At 37.1% G+C, this 24333-nt stretch overlaps 1 protein-coding gene across 6 annotated transcripts in view; it reads right to left on the bottom strand.

Annotated features, from left to right (window-relative positions):
• Positions 1 to 24333, bottom strand: part of slc30a9 (solute carrier family 30 member 9) — a 115740-nt gene that overhangs the window by 64531 nt on the left and 26876 nt on the right. For all 6 annotated transcript variants that reach the window (XM_015345315.2, XM_015345313.2, XM_015345314.2 and 3 more), the window contains 10 exons: positions 23870 to 23923; positions 21580 to 21679; positions 18465 to 18557; positions 14255 to 14337; positions 11825 to 11883; positions 11638 to 11705; positions 10812 to 10914; positions 9556 to 9611; positions 5763 to 5898; positions 4540 to 4579 (listed from right to left, as the gene is read on the bottom strand). In XM_015345315.2, the coding sequence (XP_015200801.1) occupies positions 4540 to 4579; positions 5763 to 5898; positions 9556 to 9611; positions 10812 to 10914; positions 11638 to 11705; positions 11825 to 11883; positions 14255 to 14337; positions 18465 to 18557; positions 21580 to 21679; positions 23870 to 23923 (792 nt within the window). The remainder of the gene's footprint in view (positions 1 to 4539; positions 4580 to 5762; positions 5899 to 9555; positions 9612 to 10811; positions 10915 to 11637; positions 11706 to 11824; positions 11884 to 14254; positions 14338 to 18464; positions 18558 to 21579; positions 21680 to 23869; positions 23924 to 24333) is intronic.

Below are 24333 nucleotides of genomic sequence, written 5' to 3'. Positions count from 1 at the left end.
TCTGTAATCTTTCCACTTGTAATGTCATTAGACAGAACAAGAAGTTTCTGCTTTGTCTAAGGATGGTATCAAAAAGTAGTCTAGGTGGTGAGAAAGCTGTGCTTAATGATAATTAAGTGACTTAAAAGTAAAAAGAGATGCTTCATATTGGTTGATTAATTTTAAAAACTAAGTTATAAATGCAGACGCGATCGCTGCCATAAGCGCTCCAGGCAGTAGAACGTTCGTTCTGTGCTGCTGCGCTCCGCGCCTCCTCCCTCTCTCGGTGCCGCGCCCCTCCCTGACGGAGCGCAGTGGGCGGTACGCTATTTTCAGAGCCTCTGATTGGGAAAAAAAGACCTGCTGATGAGTTTCACACAACAGGAAGAGAAAAGAATGGGATTTTTTCTCTTCGAAACGTGTGTTGTCTTTATGAAATTCGTGTATTTTAAACGTTCAATTAAGAAGTAAAAACCTGACAGCGTACACAGAGATTCTGAGCTGATCACGAGGAAGAAAAATCACCCATTTTTCGCGCATAAAAAGTGGTTTTTAACTCTCGTAACCCATTTTTATAGGTTTTAAAGTCGTGCAATGTCTATGTTAAGCAGGAACACATCATTATCTCATTTTTTATTTCTTTTTAAAAAATTTTAAAAATCGTTTGCCCAGCCTACTGATAGCTGATGCGTAGTGAAGGTACTGTGTGCACTATGGTTGCCGTTGCATAATCCAGGTGGGGGCTCCACATTGGTGGTATAGAGGAGTCCCCATTACCTATAAAGAGCTTTGAGTGGTGTGTCCAGAAAACACTATTAAAGTGTAAGGAATTATTATTATTATAATTAATTATTATTATTATTATTATTATTATTATTATTATAAGCCTTATAGTAAGCTCTCTTAGTGAGGTTCAAACACTTAGCTCCAATTGGGTCTTTTCAGGTGATCTTGAACAAGGACTCACCTGGCACACACTTTTTGCTCTGTCTCCTCCTGTCTCCTCTCTCTCTCTTTTGGTCTGTCCCTTTTTTCTTTTTCTGTCTGGATCTCATCTAATCATATGAGACACATGGTGTCTTTCTTAACTATTGATTGACACCTAATCATTTACCCTGAACATAATTAACTAAGGTAAATTTTTGTTCACAGAATCTGAATGCCCTACATCTCAGCAAACATCCTCTTTGCTTTGAAGCTGGAAATGTTTATACTGTCAGGCATTACCCTTTGTTTCAAGATAATTTTTAGACACATCCATTGTCATCTATAACTTAACAATATGATGGTGGGACTTTGATGATATAGAGCTGTTTTGCACCACTGGTCTGAGGGCCCTTGTTATGTTATGAACTCAACGTTTCAACGTTTTAGCTGAAAACCTTGTTGCTTACATTTGGCCAAAAGTGGATCTTCCACCAAAATAATGATCACAATCACACATCAAAATACACAGAAAATGGGTAATTGACCACAATTTTTTTTTTGCTATGGCCATCTCTGTACCTATATCTATATCTATGTATCTATAATACATTTTGCCATAAAGTAAAGATCCATCGCAATGTGTTCTCCACTATCATAAAACATTATAGAAAATGGATCATTGCGGTTATCCTGGAAAGGGGAGAGTGCACAAAGTAATGAAAACAGGGGTGCCAGTAATTGAGGTACATAATTTTGGAAATATATTTCTAAAATCAATAATTCAAAATATCATCAATAATGTAAAACATATTCCATATATTGTAAAATTATCATATTCAAACTCAAACCCCAAGATGTATCTAATTTTTAAATACCTCATTATAGTTATTCCCATAATTGAGCTAATTAAACTTACTTTTTCAAATCCCTTTTATGAATTAAATGTTTGTTAATTCATACTTCATTTTGTTTGAACAGACACAGAATGGTAAACACTATTGGATACATGAAGATTGATTTTTATTCAAAGGGGCTATCATTATACAACTATTACATTTCTATATTTATCTTTCAGATTTACAAACTTTCTCTGCTGAGTAAATGCAAAAATGCCCTTTTGATTTTAAGAAAAATCTCCACAAACATCTGTCCATGTAAAAAAAAAAAATCTGGACCTGAAGGTCAACCACAAACAGGAGGCAGAAGTGCTCAAAAGTTGACACATTGTCGATACATGACCTTACCATAAGGCATACAAAAAAACTGGTGCATCAAGATGTTTGTTTTAAAAATGGGATAAAAGTAATGTAAATTCTGTGTACCAGGCAGAGTTCTTGCTTGACCTCATCACAATTTGAAAAACTTGTTTTGTGCAAATGTAAACTCCACAGCTAGGATATCGTCCTTTGCAATGAGGTAAAGTTGATGTGGAGTCAGAATTTGGTCCCGATATGGGTTTTGCAAACCAGCTTTGCTATTTAATTGTGGATAAAGGTGGATGCTGCACATTGGTGGTGGAGTCCCCATTACCTGTAAAGCGCTTTGAGTGGAGTGTTCAGAAAAAGCGCTATATAAGTGTAAGCAATTATTATTATTATTATTATTATTATTATTATTATTATTACCACCCAGCACACACCATGTGCATCAGACGTTTCACTGATTCCACAACAAAGTGGTGACAAAGATTCCTGAAGGCTTTTCAGTGCTTGTATTGTGCCACACATCCACCAGATAAACAAAATAGGGCACTTAAGAGTATAATTTTTTACATTTATTTTTACATTTTTACACAAATGTGAAAAGAAAATAATGTCTGTGAGCCACCTCCTGCTAAAGATTCAGAATTCATGGGGACTGACCTGAGATCCTGTAGTAAAGTACATGCTGTGCTTCAGCAATGGCACACACACAAGAGCTTCAGAATATATAAAGAAGATTCAAATTATTTTTAGTTCTATATTTCTTAACAATACAATGTATGTATAAAATATTGTTACAACCCAGGTGTGGACACACAAAGTCTAACGATAGTAGTTCATATCTTGGCTGCACTATTCAAGACTTTACTCAGAAAGCCTAAAACTATAGATAAGATCACTTTATTAGCTATATACAATTTCTTGCATTAGGCATTTGTCTTAACCCAAGTGGGCCTTGGGTTAAATTCTAGATCTCGGTTGCTATCTGTGTGGATTTTGTATGTTCTCCCTGTGTTTGTATGGTTTTCCTTAGGGTGCTTTGGTTTCCTCCCAGACTCCAAAGACATATTGGAGGTTTAACTGGCTTGTGAAAACATTGGCCACATGTGAGTGTGTGAGCGTGTTTTTCTGTGATGCCCTGTGATGGACAGATATTCTGTCCAGGGTGTATCCGGCCTTTGCTTTCTAGGTTAGGCACCGGCTCTCCTTCGACCCTGCATTGGATGAAGTGATAAAAAATGGGTGGATGGAAGTTTGGAATTAATTGTCCTAGTTTTTCAGCAGGATATGTTTGTGCAAAAGACTTTTACAGTGTTATCCAATATATTGTATGTGCAAACATTAGAGTAGAAAATTTTAAATTAAAGCAGTGTTTGTTATTGAAAGAAACCTTCAAAAATACCATACAATCAATGCAAGTCTTCCGAAGAAAAGGATTTTGAGCTTTTTGAATATGGTTGAATACCTTGGTCAGGCCAGGACCAAAATGACACAGGACCCAGGTTGGTTTTAAAATTAAATGTTTTTTTCTATCTCAGTTTATGTGCAAATCTATGATTAAGACCTGCATAATCTTCAATGCCAGATGCTTACTATACTTATTAAATTTCTACATTATTATTACTATTAAATTATTATTACTATTGATATTATTACTATTAAATTACTATAAAAGCATCCTATTAATGTCTGAAAGTTATGATACCAATTTTGGAGTAAATTAGTTATATATAGGTTTTTAAAAATAAGCATTACAAGATGCTTACTGACAACAAAGAACTGGCATTCAAGGTATTATATAGTTAATACAAGAATCCCAGATTTATACACATTCACTGTGTTGACACTAGAATTTGAAATGTTAAGTTTGCAGTGAACTTGTCAAACACTTTTTAAGCAGGCGCAGTTTATACCTTGAGCCTTATTTTGCAAGATAGTTTAAAGATATATTGTGGGTGCTAAACTTATCAGCAACTTGTCAGGTGCAAACTTTAAAACGCTTTTCATGAAAGAAATGAAAGAAGACGACTTTGAAAAGAAGAAGGAAAAAAAAAAGTGGTCAGGTCTTTGCTTGGAAGCTTAAAAATTCCTGCAATCACTTTTGGCTTCCATTGCTCAGTAAGCTCACCCCAAAAGTACTACCCAAGCTTTTGTTGTTACATTTATATTTTTCGTATATAGAAATTATTTAATATCAACAAAATAAGCAAAAGGAGAGGGTCATTTATTTTATGGTCTCCATTTTTTTATTCTCCCGCTGGATGTATCCGGCCCATGTAAGTCTACTCACAGCGTGAACTGACCTCAACACTTAACCCTACCATTCAGTGATTGTAATGAAAAGTTAGAATAATTAGACAAATTTAACAACACTTCCATCTGAGACACGGTGACAACAACAACACAACAAGGACAATGTGATTTTACATACCTCCCTCAGAAACCAGAGACCCTGCCAGAATGCAGTATGCCTGAAAAAAACAAACAGATAAGTCTCAGACAAAAGGCTGAAAAATAGTTTTTCTACTTGTAAAATTCCATATAAATATTTAATACTAAGCGGATTAAAACATGCACAGTAAAGCGATTAAATTATTAAATCTTTTCACTAACGACCAATGCATCACGTCGGTCATTTTGGCCATCCAATCAAGTACCGCAGTATAACGCAGTGACTTGTGGGTAGTTGCGTGCGGTATGGGTTTGTACCGGGCATTTTGAAGGAAACTACTTGAAGAAAATAAAGAATGTTATTTATAAGCCATTAACAAAACACTTAAGCAATCACTCAAGATATAATTATTTGATTTAAGTTCTAATGATAATAATATTGTATGTGTATGGAATGGTAGGCATGTATTTTTAAAGTAGGTTTTCAAGATTTGAATGAATGCTCAACGTTTATTCAAATTCATTGTGTGATTAAATTATTACGTGTATTTGGACCACTAATTCATACAATTGATCTAGTACCTGGTATAATTATAACTAATCAAGTGTGCAGATGTTATATGGAGGTAAATTGGAATCACTGAGCTTGAACATATAGCAAACAATGTTAGGATATAAAGTTAAAGTTAATGCACAAAGAAGTGTTTATTATGAAATGTTAAAAATGTACAATACAATAGTAAGATCTATTTAACAATAATGTATACAGCAATGGTCACCATAATTTTTAATGTGGTGACCATTTTGTCATATGTTATATATAACATATAACTGTTTAGGAATCAGTCCAAAGCAGTGACCATATCTATTCCAATGCTATAGACAATTGACAGGCTAAAATAACTGAATCTTCTTACTTTCCAAACTATAGGGAAGTGCATTTAAAACAAAAACCGGAGGCTCTTTTTTTTTTTACACAAAGAGTTGTAGTGGTCTGGAACCTAACCATAATCTCAAAGCCAAAACCCATGGTTATCTATAGAAACTCACATTATCTATTAACTGCTAGTGACAAAATAAGTCCAAATGACCTCATGGTATTGTAACCTCTGTTGATGGTCTACCGTCACATATTCCAGGTGGATGCTGCACATTGGTGGTAGAAGGGAGTCCCCATTACCTGTAAAAGGGCTTTGAGCGGATTACCTAGAAAAGTGCTATTTAAGAGTAAGGAATTATTATTATTATTGATGGCATTCCTACCCAAAGCAGAGACTCAATTGGCTGAGGGTGAAGCAAACCAATGACACCATGGTACCACGACAATCCAGCTCCCATCATGAAGATGCCAACACCACTGATGAGTGAAGCTATGTAGCGCATGTTGGAAAATCCATATCTAGATTAAAGAAATAGTTTAGCAGAACAGAGATTGAGTCCATTAAAATAGCAATGCTAACTGACAACAAGGAACAGCAGATTTCATACTACTAAATAAAAAACTATGGATATATATAATGTTGGCACAGTGGTGAACTGGTTAGCATTGCTGCCTCGCAGTATTGGGACACTGGTTTCAATTTCAGGACTGGGGTGCTATTTGTTTGGAGTTTGTAAGTTCTTACAGTGGTCACATGGGTTTCCTCTGGGTGCTCTGGTCTCCTCCCACAGTCCAAAAACATACTGGTAGGTTAACAGGCTATTGTGAAAACTGGCCTTGGCTTGAGTAGTGTGCATGTTTGTGTTTGTGCCCTGCCATGGACTTGCATCCCATACAGGCTGTACCCCACCTTGCACCCATTGCTTGCTAGGACAGACTCCAGCTCCCCTGCTGATATAGCCAGCAGCCATATCACCCTGCAACTCACAACTGGCAACCCACTGAAGCTAAGCAGGTGTGAGCCTGGTCAGTACCTGGATGAGAGACCTCCTGGAAAAACTAAGGTTGCTGCTGGAAGAGGTGTTAGTGGGGGCCAGCAGGGGGCGCTCACCCTGTGGTCCATGTGGGTCCTAATGCCCCAGTATAGTGACAGGGACACTATACTGTAAACAGGTGCTGTCTTTCGGATGAGATGTAAATTCGAGGTCCTGACTCTCCGTGGTCATTAAAAAATCCCAGGGCGCCTCTCGAAAAGAGTAGGGGTGTAACCCCGGCGTCCTGGCCAAATTTCCCATTGGCCCTTACCAATCATGGCCTCCTAATAATCCCCCTCTATGAATTGGCTACATTACTCTGCTCTCCTCCCCACTGATAGCTGATGTGTGGTGAGCGTTCTGGCGCACTATGGCTGCCATCGCATCTTCCAGGTGGATGCTGCACATTGGTGGTGGTGGAGGAGAGTCCCCATTACCTGTAAAGCGCTTTGAGTGGAGTGTCCAGAAAAGCACTATATAAGTGTAATTAATTAACCCTGAATTGGATGAAACGTTTAGAAAATGGATAGATATACTGTGCCGTGAAAAAGTATTTGCCCTATAGATCCCAAATAGATTTCCTCTATTATTGCAGGTTTTTGACATTGACATTCAGGTCTTCAACCAAAATCTAATATTAGATAAAGGGAACCCGAGTGAACAAATAACACATTTTTGTTACTTAATTTATTTATTTAATGAAAGTTATCCAACACCAACTGGCACTGTGTGAAAAAGTAATTTTTCCCCTAGTTAAATCTATCCAATTAAAGGGATAAGTAGGGTCAGCTGACTGAACACAGCCAGGCTTGATTACAGCTTGATTACAACCTAACTTATTTTGACCCTTACCATCAGAGTCAAGTTGCCAGCACAAAGATTCAACAAGCATATTATGCCACAATCAAAGAAACTTCCTGAAGAGATCAGAAAAAAAGTTGTTGATATCTATCAGTCTGGAAAGGGTTACAAAGAACCACAGTGAGAGCCATAATCTCCAAATGGAGAACACTTGGAACAGCAGTAAATCTTCCCAGGAGTGGTTGTCCTGCCAAACGTTTCCCCAAGGGTACAGCATAAAATCATCCAGGAAGTCGCAAAGGATCCTAAAAAAACATCCAAATAACTGCAGGCTTCTCTTGCCTCAGCTAACATCAGTGTTCATGACTCCACAATCAGAAAGAGACGGGGCAAAAATAGGCTTCTTTGAGAACACAGACGGAGAGATTAGACTGGTCATGGCCGTCAGAGGTGAAATGAGAAACAATGGGTTTGGAGAGATCTTTAATCTTCACAGCCCTAACATGTCCTAACATGTTTTCCTAAATGAGGTCCCATCTCTCTCTGTGGTGCTAGCCACAGAAAAGCATTCATGCTGGAATGTTTCTTTACGGATAAGGAACAGCTCCCAAATGGGGATGCACCCAGCCATGCCTGGCTATCATGATCAATGGCCATTCCCGGGGCCTATCTGTCCATGGAATTCCTGGGAACATCTGGACTGTAGTCTTAGATGTTAGAGGTCATTGTTACCGATTTCTCACCTTGATTATATGTTTTATTTTGGGGTAATTTATTTTTGAAAACTCATTGAGCTCACCAAACATCTTCTGTTAGATGCCTTGAGTTTTTTTCTTCATCATGTAAATTCCACTTTTTACCCCTAATGAACTCATTTATTGTACTGGATTTTTTTAGTCACTATCATGAACATATAAACGAGAAGATGTTTCTGTAAAATTCAGAATTCAGTAAATACCTCTGGAAAACCACTGGTGATAGTTTCTAATTTTTCAGATAAAGTAGCAAACCTTATGAGCTTATGAGGTTTTGGAATGTCAGTAGATTTATGTTTAGAGATGTCAGTGTTTTGCTGGTTAAGGTTTAAGTGTTCATATTTGTTTTAAAGGTGTAAAAAGTATTTATGGGAGGCTGTGGGGGATTAGATATGAGTGCTGAACTCTGTTTACTAAAAATGTTAATCCGTTAGGTTGTATATTGTTGTGAGTTAAGATAAGCGTAATGTTAGAAATTTTGTTTTGTTGTTAAAATATGTTATAGTGTTTGTAAGTTTTTAAATATAAGAATGTAAGATATATGAATCAGTAAGTTTCCCACTCTTGTCCTGTGCCATAGCTTCCCACAGTATTTTCTCATATTTAGAAAATAAACCTTTAAGTAAGGTATCCTGTATGAGTTATTTTTCAGCACATGCCTGAAAATTAACTCACTGGTGAAACACCAGCAATGGACGGGACCCACAGGACAGCACCGCAGCCAGGCAGTTTAAGAACTCATGACACAGATGCAGTGAAGAAGTCACCTAGTGACTCTAGCTAATGCCTATAGCTATAATTTCCATAGCTAATGCAGCATCTCTGAGCTGTCATAGCCAGTTTCTTTACCCCCTCCTGACAACTGATGATTACCCATGTGCCTGGGCAGGCAACATTTAGTAGCAGCTACTGCCTGCTGCTGTGAAGAATTAGGACATGGCTACACATGTAATATATGGCCTCACCATGCTTCACAGATGAGGTGGTGTTCTTTGGAACTTTGATTGCATAGTGCTCTGTTGATTAAGTCTAGGGACTTTATTTTCTGTCCTACAGGACAACACCACATCATGCTACTTTTGTAATGATAATTTGTGACTCTGGAACCGGCTCAGTTGTGTTGATATCAATTCAGAACAATTCTGAAAATAATCTCATAAATATTTTGAGTTACTTTATAATTAAAATTTTACATTAAACTTTTGAGTCTTACCCATATCCAACTTAACTGTAGCACTTTACACTTTACTCTTATATTAGTTAATCTATAGCTGTTGCATTAGGCCATTAAGTCTGTTCAGTATCCATAGTTTTCTATTTATTTTCTTAACTTTCACAGGTTTTCCAATTTCCAGGGATAATGGGAATTCTGACATGAATTTTACAAACTATATAAAGTAAGAAGATACTGTAATAAGCTAAGAACAAGTTCTACTGTTTAGAACTGAAACAAAGTAGTCCAGTGTTCTACCTCATTAGGATTACTTTGATACAACTATAAGTGTTCATCGTTAGACTCACGGAATAGTATACAATATTTTAAAGATGCGTAACAGAAACTTTAATTAACTTTCTGTGCTACTTACGGATGGACAGCATCAGGGTTCTTGACAGACTGACTAATGCCCAAAGCAAGTAGAGCCTGTATAAATAAAAAGCTGAAATCAGTAAGTAAACAAATTTAATTTGACATTCATAATGGTTCAAAAATATGTAATTTTATAATCAACAATATACTAATTTATCTACTTTTTATACTAAAAACTATACTGAAATGTTAAAAAAATATTAATGACTTGACAGTGTGTTCCACATGGTGTACCACTGGTTATTTCAGGGTTTGACCCTTGAAGTGTTATCAAAATCACACTATTATATGCCTTTTCCCATCTAACGCAGAATAGCTACAATTAATATATTAATGCATTAAATTATTTTTAAACACATGGGTTGAGCTCAGATTAACTGAGAACTGAAATTCTGTTTGAATGGTTTAGGGTCTAAAGAAAGTCTGTCATTCTTTACACTCATTTTAAGACCGCCCCTGGGGAGGTTACAACCTAAGGTTACTGGAGAAATAAGCAGTTCTGCCCTAAGGTTCGTTCATCTCCCCTCTGGAACCAAAAGGGGCTTCTAGCTCTGGAGTCAGCCATTCTAATTCACGTTTCATGGCTACTCTGCAAATGTTTAATGTTTAGGCACTTTATTTAAAATGTGTGTATTTTGATAATAACTGGGAGGAAAAGGGAAACAATTAATCGGTTTATTCCATGCTGAAAAAAAGAAGAAAGAGAACACAACGTTTCGGCCGTGGAGCCTTCTTCAGGTGTGAGAAGAAGGCTCCATGGCCAAACGTTGTGTTCTCTTTCTTCTTTTTTTCAGCACGGAATAAACCGATTACTTATTGCTTTGCAGCCTACGCATGCTGACGCAGCTACCCACCTGAACTACAAAGGGAAACAATGGCTATTTTCTAATAAATCCTAATATTGGGTTCATGAAAATGTCACAAGGAATAAAGACGTTCATAGGTGAAGAACTACAGAGTCTGTACACAGCAACTACTCTCTTTATTTCCTTTCTGATCACAGTTAAGGTCCCATGTAATTGAGTAAATGGAAAACCTACAAACTAAGAGAAAACCTAGAATTAGGATTTTCAGAATACATATATTTTTTTAGGTGTCAAAGGTATGACTCACTTTATTTTCTTTAGTTTGACTCTGCTCCAGTACTTAAGGAATGTGTCTCCACATTTTTATTGGTATTGTGGTATTGTACGAGAATTAACAATGTGACAAGTTAACTAGCATGTTAAGTAGACTACATATCTGTTTACCTACCTGGTTGCAGGTGTCTGCCAGAGAGTGAATGGCCTCTGAAAACATGCTAGCTGATCCAGTGTAAACCCAAGCAAGGAGTTTAAAGAAAAAATTCAGTCCATTGCTGAAATAAAAAAACAAAAATCAATGAGAAAAAATAGTTTCAGTACTTCATGAAAAATTACTTAATACTCATTAATTTGCAAAGCAGTTTGAAAAATTCTTAATATTGAGCATATTTTTGTCAGGAGACGTAAACCTCAACAGAAGATAATGATTACACTTTAAATCAGATCATACCCTGAAAATGAACACCAATTCAGGCCAGATAAACATGTTTCAAAATAATTATTTCAAATTACAAATTAAGTCTTATTTATACTACAAACTGAATTTATACTGCGATAAGCAAAATGTAAGAAAATGTTAATCATCTGGGGCCAGAAAAGAGAAAGGAAGATGATCATTTAGGTCAATTAAATAAGCATCCTATATGAAATGCTTCATAGTGCAAAAGAGTTGTACTGACAGAAAACCCAATGAATCAGAGTGGCATGATGTTAAAGCCATCTTGGAACTACAATATTTTACATGTGACTATATAAACATGAAAACCTAATATACATAATCTAATATACTGATATTGTCAGGGATATGAAATGTAAATTTGCTTCAACTTCTAAAGAGGAGTTGCACCAATATACGTTTAAATTCTACAATTCTGGCATAAAGTCAGAGTGAAAAATAAAGAAAAAATAAGGAAAGGCCAAGGTTACCATAATGATATTCAAACAATGAATTACTTTTTTACCACTATAGGCTAAACTTTTAATGTTCCTGAACTTACATGCAAATTGCCACCATCACCACCTTTCCTGGTCCTTGCAAAAATGTGGCCCGCTTGCCTGAGCGTGGCTTCATACCACACAGGGTTGGGAAAGGGACACAAAGAGCGTTAGAGAGATTAAACAATGACAAAGATATTTAATGATATTCTAGCAAACCAAGGAGAGTAAACCAAGCCCAGGCCTCACCTTAGTGTTGCCGAAAAAATCTTTATATTCTTCCAGCAACTTCTGATTTCGGAACAAATCTGCAAAAATGTAAAAAGAATGTATATGTCACCATCCCTGTGTAACTATGAGGGTTATCATGGCAAACTGTGTTTATTAAAACAAAACAGAAGAAGCTAGGAAGAGTATAAGAAATAAAACTAATTGGAGGTTTTGAAATATTTGTTTTATGAACAGTCTAGGGACAAGGAATATGGCTAAAGAGGCCCCTCTTATAAGAGCGATCGTAAATCTGTACAGCTGAACAGTGTAATGACGTATAGCATAGATAGGCTCCAGACAGACATGATCTTAAAGTGACAGGGCATGGTCAATCGCCCAAAGGAAGATTCACCAATGAGTGATATGTAGGATAGCTACCAGAACCAAACCTGATAGCATCTCGGCCAATCACCAACTCTGTGGCTAAGGATCTGTGCCTGTGGCTGGAAGGTTGCCGGTTCAAATCCCACCGCAGGCAGAGGAATCCTACTCCACTGGGCCCCTGAGCAAGGCCCTTAACCCCAGCTGTTCCAGGAGCACCGTATAAATGACTGGCCCTGCGCTCTGACCCCAAGCTTCTCTCTCCCTGTCTGGGTGCCTGTGTGTCTCATGGAGAGCAAGCTGGGGTATGCAAAAAGACCAAATTCCTAATGCAAGAAATTGTCTATGGCTAAAAAAGTGATCTTATCTTATAAAAACTGTAACCCAGCTCTTTTTCGCTCGTTAACCACTGGCTTCCAATTTCTCCATCTGTAAGCAGTCCAAGTCAGTACTTGGACTGACTTGTTTCACAGATATATACTCCAAGATGCCAGTCCAAGAAAATTAGTCAGTGTTATTTTCACCTGATCAACAAAATTACAGTTGGATTCTTTTTTTTTTGTCAATATACAGAATAACCAAGCATATTCTGAACAAATCTATAGCCAGGATGAACTGAATTGCCCTTTTTCTACCTTGCAGTCAGCCACCAAGATGTTCGTACAACAGTTTTCAAGTCGTATTCTTTCACTTAGTTTTAAGTATTATTAAAGGCTGCTAAAACTCTTTGTGTACCTTAACCATGCAGCCTGGTTACTCTCTATGTAATGGCATAGGAATGCAGCAAAAGAGGCACCAATTTGTGATCTCAGCCACGGAATGACTTAGTGTTCTTTGTGTGTGGGAAAGTGAGGTGAATCTCGATAACTTCTGGAAAAATTACCCTTCCCAGGACAGCAGTGATCTTAACTCCCATGATGGATGTCCAGAGAGTCTAGCAGAGAGCCATAAGAACATCTGGACATAATCTTAAAATCACAGTGCATGGCCAATCACCCAAAAGGAAGGTCCACCAATGATTGATCTGTAGGGTAGATACTACAACCATACCTGATAGCATCTCATCCAAACTAGCTATCTGACTTTTCCAACCATGTAACTGCAGCAGTCCAAGTCAGAACTTAAACTATCCTCCGTGAAGCCAGGCTTAGAGAGTGAATCAGCAAAGTACAGAATTCTGTCCAAGATATTCTCTCTGAAACAGAAGAAATCTTGTCTTCACAAACCTAGGTTTATTTTCACCTGATCAATGAAGTTAGACAGATGGACTTTCTTTTGCCGACATCTAGAATATCCAAGCATATTCTGAACAAAGCGATAGTTGAGATTAACCAAGTTCCCTTTTACCTGCACTGCAGCCCAACCCCAAGAAGACAAACTGCACACAGACTGTTTTTATAGACCATAGTCAACAGCATGTTTTGGCTGAGCCCCAAAGGAATACAAAACCTTTTGTCGTAGTTCTGTCTACATCGGGACTCTCCCAATAGAAAACAACTGCCAAGTCAGGTCATGAATCAATCCAGCCCAGCTCCATCTTACCAACAAAAAGTTTAACCCATTAAGGATGTGTGGTCAATGGATTTTTTGAGTCTAAACATATTTATTCAGCTTATAATTCTCATGAGTTGAACTACTATTCATGACAGTAAATGCATGTTTACCTGTGTCTGAGAATATAAATGTGATTTAATTATATGAGATGGATAGGACCTACTAGGTAGACCATAACACATTACAGACTTTATGTGTTTTAAAACTGAAGTTATTAATTCTGATATTTGTAATCCCCAAGTGAACAATCAGCCATTCATATCATAGAAGATTGTTTCACAGATATATTATATTAAATTTGTTTGTTATGAGTATTTAGGTTTTATATCAATAAATTGTATTTATGCTTAATTGGTTGCTAATGGTTATCAAATACTCTCACAATTTATCGTAACAATTACTGATTGTTACAGAAAATTAAAACCTCACTTCATCTACAACAGTTAGCTGGTATTGTGTTCATGTAGGTGGTGTGTTGTGATCTGGAAAGCCTCAAAAAAGCTTAAGATAATTACATAATTGAAATGCACCTACTTTCTTTAAACTCTCTCTCCACTTCCTTTCTGAGTTTGCGCTCTCTGGCTAGTGCCTCTAGACTTCCCCACACCTCTAAAGCTCTAAAACAGAAAAAAATATAATTAAGGCACACTATTATGAGACAAGGAGTTCTGCTTTTTCTCAGCCAAAACAGCATATAAATACATGCTGAGCATCAACTGAAACTTCTCACTAACTGCAATAAATTTACAAAGTTAGTATGAAAATGACAATTGTTTTTGCACCTGGTATTCTAGCATTTGATTGAACCGATACGACACAGGTAATGTCATTATTATGATTAACATTTCTCATCAATGGGGCTGAATAATCAGAATAAAAAATAGAAGCTGCACATCTGATAGGCATGCTTTTGCTTATACATTGTTTTACATATATTACATACAGTTTTATGCAAACATGTGGGCACCCCTGGCCAAATTACACGTTTTGTTGATTTTCTAAGTGAAAAGACGTTAACAAAACCTCTGCAGTGAACACTTAAACTTGACATGTTTCTGCAAATATTAATGCACAGTTACTATTTATTTGCTAAATTTAACAGATAAAAAAAATAAAACAGTAAATGTGGCATGTGCAAAAGTTTGGGCACCCTTCCAGTTGATCCACTAGTGTTATTTTTTTGTAAGGTCTCAGGACTTAATTGACTCGTTAGGCCTTAATTTAAGTAAGGTGATGACAATTCCAGAGCTTCATAAATTCTCTGACTCTTCGAACCACTAACCAGCTGACTGAGGACCAGAAAATAAAGATAACTGACTCCTACAAAGCAGGGGAAGGCTATAAAAAGATATCTAAATGCTTCCTGCTTTTTCCACAGTCTGAAACATCATAAAGAAATGGAAGTTAAAGGGAACTGCTGAAGTCAAGAGAATGTCTGGAAAACCAAGAATGAATCTTCGATACAAATGCTTGTAGACTAGTCAGGAATGCAAAGCAAAACCCCAAATCACTGCAAATGAACTGCAGGAAGGTTTAGCTGGCAAAGGAGTAGTGAAGCACAGGTACACTGTGCAGCGTTGCTTGCACAAACATGATCTGCATGGAAGAGTCATCAGAAGGAAACCTCACCTGCAATCTCATCAAAAAAGTCAACTTCTGAAGCATGCAACAGAACACTTAGATAGGCCAGAGGTGTTTTGGAACCAAGTGCTGTGGTCTGATTTAGTAAAAATTGAACTCTTTGGATACAATCACCAAAAAAAGAAGAAGCATTTGAAAATAACACCTTGCCAACTGTTAAGCATGTGGGTGGATCTATTATGCTTTGGGGTTATGTGCCAATTGCACAGAAAATATTGTGCGGGTAGAGGGAAGAATGGATTCTACTAAGTATTAACAAATCCTGGAAGACTAATGTCCCACAGTCAGTGAAGAAAGTGAAGCTGAAAAGAGGTTAGATATTACAACAAGACAATGATCCAAAACATACCTCAAAATCAACCATGAACTATTTCAAGAAATGAAAGATTAAGGTTTTGGAATGGCCTTCACAGTCCACAGAAAATCTGTGGGTAGATTTTAAACATGCAGTGCATGCAAGATGACCAAAGAATATTTCTGAACTAGAAGCATTCTGCAAGGAAGAATGGGAAAAAATACCTAAAGCAAGAACAGAAAGAATGTTAACTGGCTACAAGAAGTGTTTGGAGGCTGTGATTTCTGCCAAAGAGGGTATTACCACGTACTGACTGATAGGGTGCCCAAACTTTTGTACATGCCACATTTACTGTTTTATTTTTTTCAATCTGTTAAATTCAGCAAATAAATAGTAACTGTACATTAAATTTTGCTGAAATGTCAAATTTAAGTTTGTTTGCTGCAGAGGTTGTGTTAACTTCTTTTCACTTAGAAAATCAACAAAACATGTAATTTGGCCAGGGGTGTCCAAACCTTTGCATACAACTGTCTATTACCTGTTCAGACACACAAGGACATTCAAAGACTGCACAAAGAAGGTTTATCAATAAGAGGGGTACATTTGTTTTGAGATTCAACAGGTTGACTCACCTTATCACCAATCAATTCTCTCATTAATTAGGTGTTCTAGTGCTAATAAAGTGCATGATGCTTGAATCCATCATAGTCAATCATGAATCAGTTAATTAAAATTAGCCAAAAATTTAACATTATTCAAAATAAGCATACTTTATTTTTCTAAAACTAAAATTATTTTTCATAGCTCAATAGAGCTATGTTTCTTTTGATGTTCAGTATATACAACAAAAAACTGATCGCTTCATCTTAAACACTGTTGTTCTCTTTGAAATTAAATGAAAACTCAGCAGCGATACATTGCAAATGTCTTGTGTTAGCATGTTCTGATTAACAGCAGAGACCTTTCCTTTCATAATTTTTCTTTTTCTCCACAAACATACTTGGAAAAGTGTAAGTATTTGGACAATGAATTGAAATTGGTGATTTTGTTATAATCATTTCTGTACATACGAGACAAAAGTAAATAATGTCAGCTTTTATTGTTTTTGTGTGTACATGTTAAACCACGTTAGAACAAAAATGTTTTTGTGTTCTCAAACCTCCAATTTCAGATCAGCATAAGTATTAGGACCAATTAATTCACACATTTGTAAATTTAGTATTTGGTCACATACCCCTTACATGCAATGATTGCTTCAAGACTTTCATGTGATTGCCTAACCCTAACCCTAACCCATTGATATCACCAGACTCTTGATGCATTCCCTTAAGTTTATTTTGGGTCATTGTCTTGAAGCAGGGTGAATCACCGACCAATGAGTTTGGAGGGATACTTTTGGACATGGGTAGACAGGATGTTTCTGTACACTTCAGAATTCAGAAATAATTCTACTGCTACAATCAATAAACTGTAAGAAGTGAGCCAGTTCCAGAGGCATCCATGCATTCTCCATGCCCATGACAGTACCTCTACCATAATTCATTAATGAGGTGGTATGCTTTGGATTTTCTTTCTCCATACATCTGCCTTTCTGTCACTTTCTGACCTTTCTGTTTGTCTCTTGCAGTGCAGCCCTTGTAATTCTCCTGTCAAAGTCATCTGCACATAGAGTTGAGATAATTTAAGTTAGGTTTGTCTTCACCACTCTGATTTTTCTGTCATCAACTGTTGTCTTCCTTAAACAATCTTGGTCTTTGCCAATTGCTTTCTCCTCCATTAATTTATTTTAGATGAATGAATATTCTTTTTGTGATTTGTGATGTCCTATTTCTCCAATGGTTGAAGTTGGAATTTTAGCTGCTCTTATCTTCACAATTACTACTTTTCCATCATAGATAACTCTCTAGTCTTCATTTTGATTTATGCCTTCTAACTCAAGTGGCAGACCCAAAAACTAAACTCCAAAGTCTGGAACTAAGGCTATACATTTACAGCTCTTTGGTGTTTAGAGCTAATACAACATGCAACACATGAGCAATTAGAAACATCTGTCAGCCATTCGTCCCAGTACATTTGTTCACGTGAAATGAGAAGAGTGAACACAACAATGACTGTTTTAACATGGCTACATATGGACGCAAAATAACAGACAAAAAAAAGAAGTTGAAATTCTATAGTTTTGCTTTATATTGTTCTTTTGATCTGAAACGCAAATTTCGATAGTACACAGCAAAAATGACAAATTCCCCTTTACTGTCCCAATACATAGATTTTTTAAATGTACACTCAGGCTAAAACTGCAGAACTAAAAGAATTTCCGATAATAGTTCCTTAAACATATTTAGGATGTCCTGTTGAAATGACATATTCATATTACTCTGTAAAGAACTTCATAAAATGCCTATTTAAAAAAAACATTCATGCCAAGAAAGCTATTCATTCTATTAATAATAATATTTTTATCTATTGATGTTCTTATAAGAACACACATAATTAATCAAAGGAAACATGGCAAAGTAGAAAAGTAGTTTGGAATCGAGGTACATGAAAAATTTGCTAATAAGAGGTAGAAAATACATTTCCGATATAAAGTGAAATTGTGCCTGGCTTAAGCTGCAACTTTATTGTGGTATTACTAAAAACAATTTGAATACAATAACTTTAAAGGTTTCTTTAGCAATGGTTTTTTGGATCCCTTTAAAGCATTTCAAATCAAGAGTAGCTTTATGTCTACAATGCAATGACTGGTATTTTTATAATTCTTCAAAAAAACAACATAGAATCCATCACATTTAAAAAATTACTAACTTGGCTTCCACATCAGAGCGCAGGAACACTGTAAAAGCTTCTGTGTCGTCATGTGGGCTCCTTCGGCGGATCTTTCTTAGCTGTTCTAGATCACTAAGAGAACCAGTGAAATTGCAAATTTCCTTTGAATCACATTTACAATACAAATACAGATGCATGACTTCAGCCATCATAGAATAAGGAACAAGTAATAGGTTTATTCCATGCTGAAAAGAGAAGAGAGAAAACACATTTCAGCTGTGAAGCCTTGTTCAGGTGTGAGAAAGACAGGGCAGACAGCAAAGGTTAAATAGCACAGAGGAACAAAACCTGGGAGAGGGGAGAGGGGGGAGGAGAGAGGCAGAGAGGCCACTCAGGAAGTGCAAAGTGGAGAGGTATGAAGAAAGGTGAGAAGTCAAAACAGGCATGAGAATGGCGAAGATTACACGAAAAAAAGTCGGTCATTGAGAGAAGGGGCAAGGTGTGAATTTAGTTTCTGAAGTCTTTCTGCTATAGGAGTTGAGAAACCCTTCTTTGAGAACAGAAATGGAGAGATGAGTGTGATAATGGCCATCTGAGGTGAAATGAGAAACTATGGTCTTGAAGAAATCTTTAATTTTCACAGCCCTAACATAATCTCTGAAGCGGTCTCCTAGTCTCCTTCCGGTTTCCCAAACATAGATAGCTGGGCATTTTTCACAAGAGATACAGTAAATGAGGTTGCTGGATGTACAGGTAACCCAAGTCGACCTCAACCATTTTTACTGCAGGATTCGGCTCAAAGCTAATTTTACTGATGACTCCTCCTAACCGGTAGTGGACAACAACCCAGTCACTGATGCCATTAACAATATTAATCCTAAACCAAGCTCCCCCATCCGGCCATTTTCCACCAGTTGATTACTTTATTAACCAATGCAACATTCAAGTTTCCAAGACCCTATCCACACCCAGGAAACACAGGACTAATCTCAACCAGGGAGAACTTCAGGCACTCCAATCTCTCAGGGATGATATTGTCATCAAACGAGCAGACAAAGGAGGAGCAGTTGTGGTGTGGCAAAAAGACTTGTACATTACAGAAGCCTCCTGACAATTAACTGATACTTCTGCCTACCGTCATCTCCAACAGGATCCTACCATTGACTACCAGAAGGAAGTGGTATCCACCATCTCTCTTTTTATCAGCAACCAGGAGCTCATTCCCAACAATGTCAGTCCTACAGCCCTCAAGCACATACTAGACAAACGCACGGTGCTAAATCCACCCACCCACACTCTAGTGCGAATTGCGGAATTGGTTCTCACACTCAATGCATTCTCATTTTATAACCTTTTTTAACAGCAGGTTAGTGGAGTCGCCATGGGCACCAGGATGGGACCTAGCTATGGTAATATTTTTGTCGGCTAGGTAGAAGAATGCTTCTTTGCTTCCTACACTGGCTTTGTCCCAAACCTCTACAAGCGATACATCGATGACTGCATCAGTGCGGCTACATGCTCTAATGACCAGCTAGAGCACTTCCTGCATCAATTTACAAACTCTCACCCGTCCCTCAAATATACAGTTAACATATCTTCCACCACTCTTCCATTTCTAGACATTAATTTATCTATTAACCATCCACGACTCTCTACCTCGGTCTATTACAAACCCACAGATTCACACAGCTATCTCCTGTACAGCTCTTTTCACCCCATTCGCCCCAAAAACTCTCTCCCTTTTTCACAGTTCCTCAGGCTACGTCAACTCTGCAGTGACGACATGGATTTCCAGAACCAAGCACTCAAAATGCATTTTTTTCATGAAGAGAGGATACCCCACCCATGTTATCAATAGGGCCCTCACCCGGGCCAAAAACAGCCCTCGGATCATAAACTCAAACAGGCACTCCCAGTCTCACAACCGCATTCCTTTGATGCTTCCCTACCACTCTAACACACTTTCTATGCCCAGGACCATTATTAACAACTACTCTATTTAACAGGACGATCCCTCCATCGGTACCCTTTTTTCTGACCACCCAATCTACTTAAACTTCTTGTTCACAGTTTCCTTGACTGCACTCGGCAATCATCCCCACCAGGCACCTTCCCCTGCAACAGAGCTCGCTGCATCACCTGCAAATACATATCTAACAACATGCTCATTTAGGGCCCTTAAGGTCAATTCCAGATCACTCAGACAATATCATGTAACTCCAGCAACCTGATTTACTGTATCTCTTGCAAAAAAACGCCCAGCTATCTACGTTGGGGAAACCGAAGGAGACTAGGAGATTGCTTCAGAGAACATGTTAGGGCTGTGAAGATTAAAGAATTCTCCAAGGCCATAGTTTCTCTTTTCACCATAGATGGCCATGATCAAACTGATCTCTCCATCTCTGTTCTCAAAGAAGGGTTTCTCAACTCATATAGCAGAAAGACTACTGAAACTAAATTCACACCTTCTCCCTTCTCTCAACAACTGACTTATTTTTGTGTAATCTTCTCCATTCTCTTGTCAGTTTTGACTTCTCACCTTTCTTCATACCTCCACTTTGCACTTCCTGAGTGGCCTCTCCCCTCTCCCCCCCTCCCAGCTTTTGTTCTTTTGTGCTATTTAATCTTTGCTGTCTGCCCTGTCTTTCTCACACCTGAAGAAGGCATCACAGCCAAAACGTTGTGTTTTCTCTCTTCTCTTTTCAAGATGGAATAAAACTATTACTTGTTCCTTTGCAGACTATGCATGCTGACGCAGCTACCCACCTGAACTACCTTAGAAGAAGGGTTGAAACAATACTTTTGTGTCTCTATACAAAAGACGAAGGTCAGTTTATTATTAGAAAAGGACACACTCAACCCACATTACATTGAACAAATCTGCATCATTATAGAACCCTCTTATTTTTATTTCAGCCATTTGACTATTATCACATTTTTACCCAGCTGACCAGATTTAATCATCATCCACTTTTTGAAAGATGCTTTGAGCTTGCAAAACCAAATATTACAAGGTTACTCAAAATAACTGTTTAAACAAATTGAGATGTGTTTTGCACCTTTTCATGCCATGTTAGCATATCTGCCTAAATATATATTGTCCAGTTTTTCAACTTGTCCCTGCCTCTCCTTAAACAGTCTTACGGCCAATTACCTGGATTTGAGGCAGAACTCATTCATGGCCCTGACGGCAGTGATGAAGTTGTTCTGAGTGTATTTAGAACCATAGTCCCTCTTCTTCAGGACTGCTCTGACTGAGAACAAAATAAAAGACAGTTTAATAAGATGACATGAAAATAGCACAACCTATTCAATTACTGTCAAACTTTAAGAAAAGGTAATAAAAAGAACAGTCTAAATGAGAGTCCACATAGAGACCTTTGACATCATTCATTTACCTGGACATTACTGTACAGTGGCTTGCAAAAGTATTCAGACCCTTGCCATGGTGTAACATTTTGTTACAAAATTCTACATAAACATTTTTAAACTTCATATTTCATTCAAAACCTGAATGTTAAAACTTGAAATTTATTGATTGTATAAGTAACTGAAGGGATGGCCTGATCTAGGCATCATTTGGGTAGTACAATTCACCTTCCATTTCTTGATCAAATGTGTTTAAAGAGATATCCAGAAACTGAAATTGTTTGCACCCTGTTCTTCAAACTGTGCTCTTCAAACTTTACCCTTGACTAGCTTTAAAACATTCTTAGTCTTTATGGTTGAGCCTTTGCTTAAAATCCACCGCCTTAACAAGGAACCTCACAAAACATTATTTCATTCTGAAATAATGAGAACCACCATTATTGTACAGACAGTAGCCACTCAACTAATTATGTGCATGTACATTAAAGGTTTGTTTACTTATGCAAATTATGCTTTCATATTTATTTTCTTTCAACGTGCGATCTATAGATTGTTAAACAAATTATATAAAAAACAACAGCAACTTCAAAGAGATAACAGTATTTAAATCCTAGTTTAACACAGACACCATTTTTAAATAATGTGCAAATTGTTTGCTAGTATTTTTATATCAAATGTCCTAAACATTAGATGTCTGTGTTTTTTAAATCAAACTGTATGTTATGTCTTAATCTATTCTTCCTTTGCAAATAAATTAATGTCAATTTGGCAAATTTATCACCAAGCAATATATAATTATTGTTGCCATCTGGGGACATACTGTATGAAGTAAAGCAAGAACTAGACTTCACCAAGAAATGGGCACATATACGGCACATTAAGCTGAACCTTAGACAATTTATGAAAGAAAAAAATATTTAATTATATTAATATTCAATAAAAATGTTTGGAAATCTTATTTTCTCTGTATTTTTCTAATATCCTTCAAGTATTCATGTAGTATCTGTTATGCTGCTATTGTAACTAAGAAACATGTTAATAATGAAATATGTCTAATTTGGGAGTTTTGCAACAACAACCATTTTAAATTTTAAAATGATTTTATTAGATAGACTGGCTTTATCCTCTACACCTGACATAGCAATCTAACATCAGAGGTCTTCTTCTGACAGAGAAGGAAGAGGTAACTCTTGCACCAAAGAAAATCTTTGTGTACTGATAAGACTTTTATAGTACAGAAAACAGAGACTTCTTTAAATTTGGTTAATATGCGAGTCACATGCATAGCATTAGACTGCTTTCCCAAATGTACACCCACGTGGAAAGCAGGCTTGGGAGCATGACCTCAATCAACAGGCTAATTACACAACCAGTGCTGTAAAATAAGAGAAAGGAGGGAAAAGGTGTTATCCTTCAATTGTCTAGGCCAAAGAAAATGAAAGTTACAGCTGAATATGAAATTCTGTAAAACAGAGAAAGGTGGAGGGAGTGAATTGTTCATTTTTCTAAGTCACCAAATAAAGCGACTCCATTTTATGAAACTATTTTTCAACTGGTATCACTTTTCCAGTTCTACCACTGATCTCATTCTACCTAATCTGCAGAGACTTCATCAACACTTCCCTTAACCATCCACAGTCATCATCCACTAGGCATTTTCCAACAGCTCACACACAGTTGGCCCCTTTATTCATTCCACGATTACCCAAAAGGCATCTTAACAGATACTGGTATGGAATTTTAATTACATTTCCTGAAGGAAGTGCCCTGCCATTTACAAACGCACAGATGTTCTTTGCAAAACAATGACTAACCTGTGTCTATAATTAATTTATAGATTGCTGCCTTCAAGGTCAGCCCTGGAATTTTTTGCCCAGATTTCTCTCTTTAATGCCTGTTTCACCTCCCCTATTCATTTTCAGATTTTTGTTCTTTTGTCTACCTTACGGTTTTGCTTCATAATACTGCTGTTTACCTATACGCTATTGAAGAAACTGAACTTTTTCTTTTGACTGCATACTCTTCAGAATAGCATTAACCTTGGCTTGCCAGATTTTGGTGTCTGTAGACATTACCTTTCACTTGGATTGTTTCTTTTGCAATACCTCCCGAGTTTGACGTTCCTTGTCCTAAAAATAAACAGAAGGTAAAGATATGGTAGGCTTTGCCGGTTTTTCCATTCTTAAAAGTCAAAATGAAACATTATTCCAAAATCTTTACATGCTGAAACAGTCAATCTTCTGAAGCATATAGGAAGTTGCATATATGAGTGTCTGTGTGTGTTCTAGGCTGACCAAAGACAAGAGACACTAATGGAGGCAGGTGTATTGTATGTAGGTATTGAGTGTGAGATAAAAACAAGAGCAACTATGGGAATGGATTGTGTTTGCCTCAGATGCAGTATGGTGTATTAGGTGAAAGCTGACAACTTCAGGGCTGTTATGGAGCCACATAAAAGCCGCAGGGGGTTTGCTGTGCGAGTACACTGTGACTGAAGTCACTAGGAAAAAACTTGTTTGCAGCATTAGTGGTAGATCTG

Source organism: Lepisosteus oculatus, chromosome 1, assembly GCF_040954835.1.
Source record: "Lepisosteus oculatus isolate fLepOcu1 chromosome 1, fLepOcu1.hap2, whole genome shotgun sequence".
In the NCBI taxonomy this organism is placed as follows: domain Eukaryota; kingdom Metazoa; phylum Chordata; class Actinopteri; order Semionotiformes; family Lepisosteidae; genus Lepisosteus; species Lepisosteus oculatus.
Note: the sequence above shows the minus strand (reverse complement) of the source record. Positions and strands in the feature narration are given on the sequence as shown.